The following is an 8567-nucleotide window of genomic DNA, read 5'->3' as shown; positions in this document are numbered from 1 at the left end:
TCGAGCTCTCGCATTACATTTCACCGCGGAAGTGCTGACGCTGCGTGATGCGTGCGTGGACGCGGATCTTGTCGATAGCGTTTTCCAGACAACGCATTGTGATCCAGCGACCCCACGCTCACATGTGGTCCTAAAGTCCACCGCAGGGTGCGCGGGGCCTCGCCCCATCTGTGTGACCGGGCCAATTGCTTCAGCGGGACGACGCACGCCCCGACGCGTCCCCGCGCCTCCTCCCACAGCGCCAGCCACGCAATAAATGCCGCTTTGTGCGCACGTCTCGGCCTTCTCAATCAGCCAATTACTGCTGGGAAGCTGCAGAGGCGTTTGCGCTGTCGTCGCTGTTTAATACCACGTTCAAGTAAGATTTCAAGTTTTGAAAACTTTTATGTTATCTGGGAAAAGCGAATGTCGTTTGTTTAACTGGTTCCAGCGAAGGTGGTCCCGATGTTTGGGCGTTTTCTGGAACTAATGTTGCAAATATGCTTCACATTTTAAATAGTGTCTTTGTGCAACTGCATAAGCGCGTCTTGAAGTCCGGACGCTCCCGTTTAAAGGGGTTCGGGGTTTGAGCGCATTAGTTTCCTGGTGTGTTTACTGTGAGCTCGCAGTGTGTCACTGGGTGTGCAACCTTGACTTGTGCAGCTTCTTGTCTACTTATGCTTTTGCTTTGTGCAAACACATCCTGCTGTTTATGATCATGTGCATATGTGCTACAGATAATGTCCATGAAGCGTCTTACTGTTGATATTAGTTGCTTTGTTTTTATATTGAATGCTTGAATAATAGCTCCTTTGACTATTTGTGCACATGAGACTGAACTGGTCTGAATGGAGGCCAAAGTTCAACCCTTGAAGCAAATATTTACAGAGGTGACGCAAGATAAGAGAGCGGCTGGAGTAAAAGGCTCCCTGTGTAGGACTGGTTCAGCGTCTTGATGAGCGTCTGAACTCCCGTCAAATACATTTCTGTCCTCCAGGATGACTCATCAGTTCCCATCCCTGTCACCGGAGCAGAAGAAGGAGCTCTCTGACATCGCTCAGAGGATCGTGGCTCCAGGAAAGGGAATCCTAGCTGCAGATGAATCGACAGGTGAGTTTCTGGCTTCAGGCATTTTTGTTTGGTCTCACGTCTGCTGTATCACGCGCACAACTGCGCTGGTTCATGTTCCTTCAAGGCACCATGGGAAAGCGTCTCCAGAACATCAAGGTGGAGAACAACGAGGAGAACCGTCGCAGCTTCCGCGACCTCCTGTTCTCTGCCGACGCCTCCCTCTCAAACAGCATCGGCGGCGTCATCTTCTTCCACGAGACGCTCTACCAGAAATCTGATGGCGGCAAACTGTTCCCCAAGGTCATCAAGGACCAAGGCATTGTGGTCGGCATCAAGGTGAGGAGGCGGAGCTCGAGCCCAGCCCACGCGTGCCCTGGAACCTGTGTTAAACCTGTGTTCCGTTCCCTCAGGTGGACAAAGGCACAGCTGCTCTGAATGGAACGGACGCGGAGACAACCACACAAGGTAGACTGGATTCTGCAGATCCTGCAAAGGTCTCGTTAATGCGGTTTCTGTAGAGACTGATGTGTAAAAATTGCATGAGCTACGGACGAATGCGTGAACAGCGCCTGTCTCTAGGTCTTGATGGCCTCTCTGAGCGCTGCGCCCAGTACAAGAAGGATGGCTGCGACTTTGCCAAGTGGCGATGCGTGCTCAAAATCTCCGACGGCTGCCCGTCGCCCCTGTCCATCAGCGAGAACGCCAACGTCCTCGCCAGATACGCCAGCATCTGCCAACAGGTGAGCACCTGTTGTCACAATGCGCGGTGAACCCACCCGGCGGCTTTTAACGCTCCTCCGATCCTCCAGAACGGCCTGGTGCCCATCGTGGAGCCAGAAATCCTGCCCGACGGAGACCACGACCTGAAGCGGTGCCAGTACGTCACAGAGAAGGTTGGTTCGCGCTGAACCTCGCGGCGCCTACGTGCGGGCGCTGAACCTCGCGGCGCCTACGTGCGGGCGCCTTCCTGACGCTGCCCCGTCTGCAGGTTCTGGCTGCCGTCTACAAGGCCCTGTCCGACCACCACGTGTACCTGGAGGGCACCCTGCTGAAGCCCAACATGGTCACCGCCGGACACTCCTGCCCGACGAGGTTTACCCCGCAGCAGGTCGCCATGGCGACGGTGACCGCCCTGAGGCGCACCGTCCCCGCCGCCGTTCCCGGTGAGTCGCCGGGGCTTCGCCCGGAAGCCGCTGTCCCGCCGTAGCTGACCGGCTCCCGTCTGCTCGCAGGCATCTGCTTCCTCTCCGGCGGTCAGAGCGAGGAGGAGGCCTCCGTCAACCTGAACGCCATCAATCAGGTGCCGCTCCATCGCCCGTGGAAGCTGACCTTCTCCTACGGCCGCGCACTCCAGGCCTCCGCTCTGGCCGCCTGGCAGGGCAAAGCCGCCAACAAGAAGGCTGCGCAGGACGCGTTCTTCTCCAGAGCCAAGGTACGAAAGGCTGTCCAGACAGAGCCTCTAATGGGCCCATCAGCACATGGCGAGAACATGAGCGCTTTAACGCAACACGCGGCGTCGTTGATGATTAACACTGTACCTTTACCCTGTGTCTGTTCAGATCAATGGCCTGGCCTCCAAAGGGGAGTACAAGCCCTCTGGCTCCGCGGATCAGGCCTCCACACAGTCTCTGTACACTGCCAGCTACGTCTATTAAACGCTCAACATGTGAACAACAAAAGGCCCACGGACCAAGCGCCAGAGGAAGACCTCGATGTTGAACCACGATTCTTCTACTTCATGAAACCAATAAATGAACTGACCAAAGTAGTGCTGGTGTCTATTGCGGTTTTGTGACAACTGACACACAAAATTCACTGAACGGAGTAGATGGTGTAAACAGACTTATTTAAAAGACTGGCTGAAAATCAAAGCATGGGAGGAATAGACTGTGTCAACACATCGGGTCCGGTTCCTGAACTACTTCCACATTTATTCTAGGAAAAACTCAACCCATTTTTTTTTTTTACATGAAATTTGTTTCATAATAATCATCACATTCACTAAGCAAATAACCAAAGCTAAACGTGTCTATGCCCAAACACGTCTTCTACACATTCACAGTATATGTACAGCAGATCTATATCACCGTTCATGTGTAGACACAAGTAGAATTATCCTGAACGTGGCGCGTGTTTGTTGATTTAAGTAGGTTTTAGTAATTGAGTAACATCCAGGAAAACAAGTGTTAGATGTTACAGAATGATATTTTGAACGCTGATTCAGTCTGTAGTGGTTTCGCTCTGTGGTGCCGCTGGGACGCAATGGACAATGACCTGTTGAGATAAATGATCACAGACTCAGCTAATGAAGTTAATTAACAAACATTTCTGATCTGAGTATGAAACCGACATGGAGCCAAACGCATTGTACCTGGGTCCTTGTGGATCTTAGTGCCAAACGGGCAACGCAGCTCAGGAAGATGAGAATCACGCCCACGCACACGGAGGTGACGAACAGCACGCCCTCGACGGCGACGAGCTGGTTCTAAAGCAGCGGGGAGTGGACGCGGCGGTTGGTCGTGGCGTGTGACAGTGTTGTGACATCGACGCTGTCAGGAAACGTGCGGCGTGACTCACGGTTTGGTAGAAGAGCCAGTCGCCGTGCCGCCATCGGGAGGTGTGGTGGAGGTAACTGAAGCAGAACACCCTGTAGCTGAAGGAGACGAGGACCCCAAAGAAGGAGACCAAATACATGGACAAAGTCACGGTCACCTGGGAAACAGTGAACAGCTGATTAATTACAGTACATGAATTAATACAGAGGCAGTGAGGTGTAACAGCACTGGAGCATTCAATGTCCTCACCATCTTCTTGGACGGCTGTCTCTCAGTGTAGATCGACAGGTTCCCACTGATAAGAAACTTAAAGACAAACAACAGACAAGCATCTCACTTAAACCTGACCTCCTCCAAACGTCAAACTATTCCTATGAAGTCTGACGTTTGGCCAGGACGAGTGCAGCCTCGAAAGAGAGACTTATAGAACACGCGTTGCCATGGTAACGACGCACGGCCGGCGTACCAGTGCTCCCTCCCAGATTGGGATGTAGAGCTTATAGGAGCTCACGAGCGGTTCGGCGGCCAGGTGGAATCCCATCAGGATCTCCGCACAGCCGCACACGACCAGGACGATCTGCGGAGCGGAACAGACGGCGCGTGAGGCGGACGTGCTGGCACGTGCGCGTTAGCGTCCGCCGCGGCTCCGCATGCGCGTTACCCCGAGGCTCCCGGGCTCCCTCTGCACGAAGCGGTGCAGCGGCTTGCTGGACATCAGCACCGCGTCGTCCGCCCCCGGGTCCCCGCGTCTTCCTGTTGTTGCGCCACCAGCCGCTGGCTCTGCGCCCTCCATTGCCAGTGAACTGAGGGGGAGAAGGAGAATCGCACGCCGCAGGTCAGCGTCTGCCGCGGGTCCGCTTCGGTTTAGGACGGGAAGTCTGGATTGGACCGGGGACACGACCCACCCTGTGTTGTGCAGAGAGGCGTACGAGGAGCGGCAGGACGAAGGGAGGACGTCTGCTCCACAGAGGAAGTCAGGAAATTTGAGCGCTTCTCTCTTTTTTTAATAAGAGGAGGGGCTGTGGCCGTAAACAGTGACTGGGGCTGTTGTCTCGGAACCGCGTCCACTCGGTCCACGCTCAAACACTGAGATCTGTGTGGAAATCCGGAGTCGACTACATGGAGTCAAAAACAAGCTCTGATTTCATCAAGATTTAAAGATTCAAATGCACTCTTGATTTCTAATGATCCTGGACACAAATGTAAACTTTTCCTGTCATATCAACAATATTTCCTTGTTACCAGGGAGACGCTCATCACGTGTATGCGTCCTAATTAGAGCTGTGGCTGAACTCACTCCATTGTTATCTGGGCTCTTTTTATTGCTGCTAAAGAACCTCTGACAGTGGTCCAGCAACACAGTCACACGCTCTCATTATCTGGAATGTTTGTATTAATTTGCTTGTTCACGCGACTCCAGCACCGCCTCAGAATATGGAGAAGGGATTTTAGGAATTCAAAATTCTGTAAACCTAAGAAGCAAAAAGAAGTCATAAACGTCTAAAAGGCCACAGATTCATTTTCAGCACCAGACACCTGCATTATAAAATACACACATATTATTCTCTTGTTGAAATATTTTTAATTAACTGCATTATATTATAATAAATTTACACATATTTCATAATCGGTCATGATAAACCTACCATTAGTTTTCAGCACCCTCATCAAAGTCCCTTTGCTAATAACAATGTTGAAGTTTAAATACATATTACCATGTTTACATGATTCTGTAAAAATGACTTTAAATATAAAATTAGAGATGCTGTCAGTAAGATACATAATTAAAAGCTCACAAAATGTAAACAAATCCAGTAGTGTCAGTGCTTCAGGATGTTCTGTGAAGCTGTGTGAGTGTTATCTTGATGTGTTGTTTCATAGGATTTGTCTGTTGTTTTTAAATGAGTCCAAATTCAACAGAGAAAACTGAAGTCTTCAGAAGTCTTTAGGGTGAAGTGCCCTCACTGGGACAGCAGGTGATGCTCTAGGAGGTAGGTTGCTCTTCCTCTCATCTCTCCTTTACTGTTGTACTGAATGGCTTCTAGCAGTGAAACTCCACCCTGCTGCACAAACTCTTCGGCCACCTGAAATGAAGACACACATCGTGATCCAGGAAAACGCAGCAGTTTAGCAAGCGCTCATCGCCAGCTGGTTTGGAGTCATGTGCTCCTCGTTTACCTGTGGAGCGCTAACTACGAGCATGAAGAGGACGTCCAGGCTCAGGGTCACCATTTCTTGGTCGGCCATTTTCAGCGTGGCACACAGTGCAGACAGTAGGCCGAGCTGGGCCAGCTGCACGCAGAAGTCCTTCTTCTTGTGAGCGATGTTTGCAAGGACCCTGAGGATCTGAAGACAACCAGGAGGCACAGGCCAGCGAGATGGGAGTGAGACACTGCAGGGGCGTGTGACAAATGAACGACTGTGGCTTTAATATGCACTGACCAGTGTATTAATGCCTTGAGAGAAAGGCAGAAGATGGATCATTCCGGAGACCAGGTTAAAAGTTAACAGAGCGGAGCAGAAAGTGTTGGAGTGAGCTGGAACAAAGAGAGATGTTGAAGGCAACACATCACGCTATATAGGAGGGTAAAACCCAATGGGAGAAAATAAGTTATAAAGCGTTTAGTTCAGACTGGTCAAACCTGTGAGGTTGTTGAGGACCCATGCGCTCTCTCTGGCCAAAGCCGGCTGTGTCTGCAGGTAGGTCTGAAGAAGCGCACACAGACAAATAACAAGCTGGGGATCCGCCACCGCAGTGTTCAGCTCCTCCACTGGGCAGCAGCACAGGAGGTTTCCCACACAGCGCAGCAGAGGACAGACGAGCTGAAGATGAACACATGAAAACCTACCATCACTTCAATGCTGGTTAGTTTCACATGTGATGCACACAAGTATTTTACAGTAGGTAAACAAAAAACAAAGATGTTCCCACTAATTCCTTTCCTTACCAGCTCTAATCCTTCCTCTTTGTTTCCTTCAGCACCACCTAGTGACACTAACAAGGAACTGCACCGCAACAGGGCCCCACGAGACAGAAGTTCTTTATTATCCCGAGAGCTTCAAATAACATAAAGATGCATCATTATTGGCATTATGATCATTATTCTTCTGGTTAGGAAATTAAAAATGTTAAAAAATGTTGATGACTTTCTGAGAATATGCTACAACTTTCACCTGCTTGTGAGGTAGTGCAGACACCACGCGCTCTCAATGGCAGGCGCCAGGGCAAAGTTTGGATCAGGGGCCAGGACTGATAACAGTTGTGCAGGTAAGCTGGAGGCCAGCACCGTCCTGTGAACAGAGAGGGGGACACAAGTAAGTGTGGTGCAGAGGAAACAGATGAGAGATGTTCTTGTGCGCTGTTAGAGGGCTTACGGGATTACTTTCACTGCTGCATCATTTGTCTGGAGAAGCTGAGAGAGTGTGAATCCCACTGCTTCCACCACCGCTGGATTATGTCTCTGGATCTGTATATGCATAAACAACAGTAAACAGTAAAGCAGTAAAGCCATTCCAGTGACCTCGCTCCAATGGCTTTTGTTTATTTACCTCCATACAACTGGCCAAAGCTGGTATGATTCCCTGGGCCAGGAGTTTCTGTTGTACCACCTCACTGTCTGGGCACAGGTTGCCCAGCGTGTAGAGACACAGTTCCTAAACACACAAAAAAAGCTCAGCATGTTCTGCACAAACCGGTGGGAACGTGTCACGTGGCACGAGAGGGTTCTCACTGTGAACCTGGTGCTCTGGCCAGACAGGTAGGTGAGCAGGTAGGACGTGGCGGGGAGACAGGCTGGGGCCACGTCCCTGTGGGGAGAGCGAGACAGCTCGTGAAGACACCGAGCTGCCTGCAGACGGCAGCGGGCGTCAGAGCCCGTGAGGAGGCCGACCAGCAGGTGCATGCTGTTCTCCAATCTGTAAAGAAGCAGCGTTAGGCACAGATACACAGCCATGATACACTGACCCAATGCAGCTGTCTTACTTAATGAAGGTGAGCTGCGCCGAGGGGTCCCGGAGAGCTTTACTCAGAACTTTCATGTGGGCCTCTCTGTCCGGTCCGCTGTGGTGGATTTTGTGGAACACGTCAACGACTCCCTGAGGAATTGAGGGGACATCTTCAGATGCTCGTGGACCCACACACGATTCCGCCCCGGATGTGTCTCACCTGTCCCTCTGAGGCGGTGTCCATGGTGACCTCTGCCTGGTCCTCATCCTCAGTCAGCAGCAGTCTCCTGCTCACCAGCTGTCTGTCTCTGCGGGCCTGTCTCAGAGCTGCAGTAACACACACCGCATGACTTCATTTATCTGCGCGTAGAGATGATCTGATATGCAGATGTAAAGACCACTGTTTTATATAGGTGCAAAACAAAAAGAACCTCTGAGCATATTTGATCACACACGTCTTACTACTACTTGTGAAGCTTTAAATTATCATCTTCACCATCAAACTATTTCAACACTAGCTACAATCTGACCTCGTTCGTGCTCCCTCCGTTTTAGTCGCAGCTCCTCCAAGCTGTCGCCTTGCCGTCCAGATTTGTGGCGAACTTTGTTCAGCCTCCACATGTTTCTTGTTGGGTCAGTGGTTCCGTTAGGTCTCCAGCGTTCACTTGTGTCAGCTGCAGCGTGTCTGTAGCCTCTCCTGCAGCTTCGGCACCAGGTAGGAAACGTCTTCTTCTGCGTCCGCATTGACCCGAGCCAGCGGCTGCAGCGCCGCCTGGCGGACGCTGGTGGAACAGCCCGTTTCACCCACCGGCTGAGTCCGTCCCATTCATACAACACAGCCAGACGAGCACTGTTAAAAAACTATGGTTTAATTGGCATGAAATGCGCAATGTACAAGCACATAGAAAAGCTAAAAAAATGTAAAAACAGGTAAAAACGTGCTTCCCAAAATAACACAATATTTATCCCAAACTTTAAAAACAGATTGCAAAATTAATACCAAACAGTTCTTTCTCC

General features: G+C 50.9%; 3 protein-coding genes across 5 annotated transcripts; 1 reads left to right on the top strand and 2 right to left on the bottom strand.

Annotated features, from left to right (window-relative positions):
* The first annotated feature begins 201 nt into the window (after window positions 1–201).
* Window positions 202–2818, top strand: LOC114863996 (fructose-bisphosphate aldolase B). Its single transcript, XM_029164584.2, has 9 exons — window positions 202–358; window positions 977–1089; window positions 1175–1386; window positions 1461–1515; window positions 1630–1790; window positions 1860–1943; window positions 2039–2213; window positions 2283–2482; window positions 2610–2818. The coding sequence occupies exons 2-9, from the start codon at window positions 978–980 to the stop codon at window positions 2703–2705; spliced, it is 1095 nt and encodes a 364-aa protein (XP_029020417.1). The 5' UTR covers window positions 202–358; window position 977; the 3' UTR covers window positions 2706–2818.
* A 137-nt stretch (window positions 2819–2955) lies between these two features.
* LOC114864007 (uncharacterized) lies at window positions 2956–4656 on the bottom strand. Of its 2 annotated transcripts, XM_029164597.3 has the most exons (7): window positions 4511–4611; window positions 4267–4408; window positions 4072–4182; window positions 3855–3911; window positions 3628–3762; window positions 3422–3535; window positions 2956–3324 (listed from the first exon to the last, which is right to left on the bottom strand). In XM_029164597.3, the coding sequence occupies exons 2-7, from the start codon at window positions 4396–4398 to the stop codon at window positions 3271–3273; spliced, it is 603 nt and encodes a 200-aa protein (XP_029020430.1). In that variant the 5' UTR covers window positions 4399–4408; window positions 4511–4611; the 3' UTR covers window positions 2956–3270. The 2 variants fall into 2 exon arrangements, with proteins under 2 accessions (XP_029020430.1, XP_029020429.1); XM_029164596.3 differs by having other exon boundaries at window positions 4267–4656.
* Window positions 4657–5020: 364 nt separating this feature from the next.
* On the bottom strand, window positions 5021–8294 carry LOC114863992 (transmembrane and coiled-coil domain-containing protein 6-like). 2 transcript variants are annotated; one of them, XM_029164578.3, is made up of 12 exons: window positions 8081–8294; window positions 7771–7877; window positions 7588–7700; window positions 7337–7520; window positions 7155–7259; window positions 6981–7072; window positions 6780–6896; window positions 6554–6662; window positions 6248–6428; window positions 6048–6142; window positions 5784–5951; window positions 5021–5689 (listed from the first exon to the last, which is right to left on the bottom strand). In XM_029164578.3, exons 1-12 carry the CDS (start codon window positions 8292–8294, stop codon window positions 5567–5569), a joined length of 1608 nt encoding a protein of 535 aa, XP_029020411.1. In that variant the 3' UTR covers window positions 5021–5566. The 2 variants fall into 2 exon arrangements, with proteins under 2 accessions (XP_029020411.1, XP_055368298.1); XM_055512323.1 differs by having other exon boundaries at window positions 7771–7910; window positions 8081–8279.
* Between the last annotated feature and the right edge of the window lie 273 nt (window positions 8295–8567).

Source organism: Betta splendens, chromosome 10 (genome assembly GCF_900634795.4).
Source record: "Betta splendens chromosome 10, fBetSpl5.4, whole genome shotgun sequence".
NCBI classification, from domain to species: Eukaryota; Metazoa; Chordata; class Actinopteri; order Anabantiformes; family Osphronemidae; genus Betta; species Betta splendens.
The sequence above is the reverse complement of the archived record's forward strand: the minus strand, read 5'-3'. Positions and strand labels throughout refer to the sequence as shown.

Coding starts and splice junctions, on each gene's coding strand:
- LOC114863992 (XM_029164578.3), bottom strand. CDS start 8,294: ATGCGGACGCAGAAGAAGACGTTTCCTACCTGGTGCCGAAGCTGCAGG. Junction 7,521..7,587: donor GCGCAGCTCACCTTCATTAA/GTAAGACAGCTG, acceptor GCTTCTTTACAG/ATTGGAGAACAGCATGCACC. Junction 6,429..6,553: donor AAGAGGAAGGATTAGAGCTG/GTAAGGAAAGGA, acceptor GTTCATCTTCAG/CTCGTCTGTCCTCTGCTGCG.
- LOC114864007 (XM_029164596.3), bottom strand. CDS start 4,398: ATGGAGGGCGCAGAGCCAGCGGCTGGTGGCGCAACAACAGGAAGACGC. Junction 3,536..3,627: donor ACTGGCTCTTCTACCAAACC/GTGAGTCACGCC, acceptor CCGCTGCTTTAG/AACCAGCTCGTCGCCGTCGA. Junction 3,325..3,421: donor TAAGATCCACAAGGACCCAG/GTACAATGCGTT, acceptor TTATCTCAACAG/GTCATTGTCCATTGCGTCCC.
- LOC114863996 (XM_029164584.2), top strand. CDS start 978: ATGACTCATCAGTTCCCATCCCTGTCACCGGAGCAGAAGAAGGAGCTC. Junction 1,090..1,174: donor AGCTGCAGATGAATCGACAG/GTGAGTTTCTGG, acceptor TGTTCCTTCAAG/GCACCATGGGAAAGCGTCTC. Junction 1,516..1,629: donor CGCGGAGACAACCACACAAG/GTAGACTGGATT, acceptor GCCTGTCTCTAG/GTCTTGATGGCCTCTCTGAG.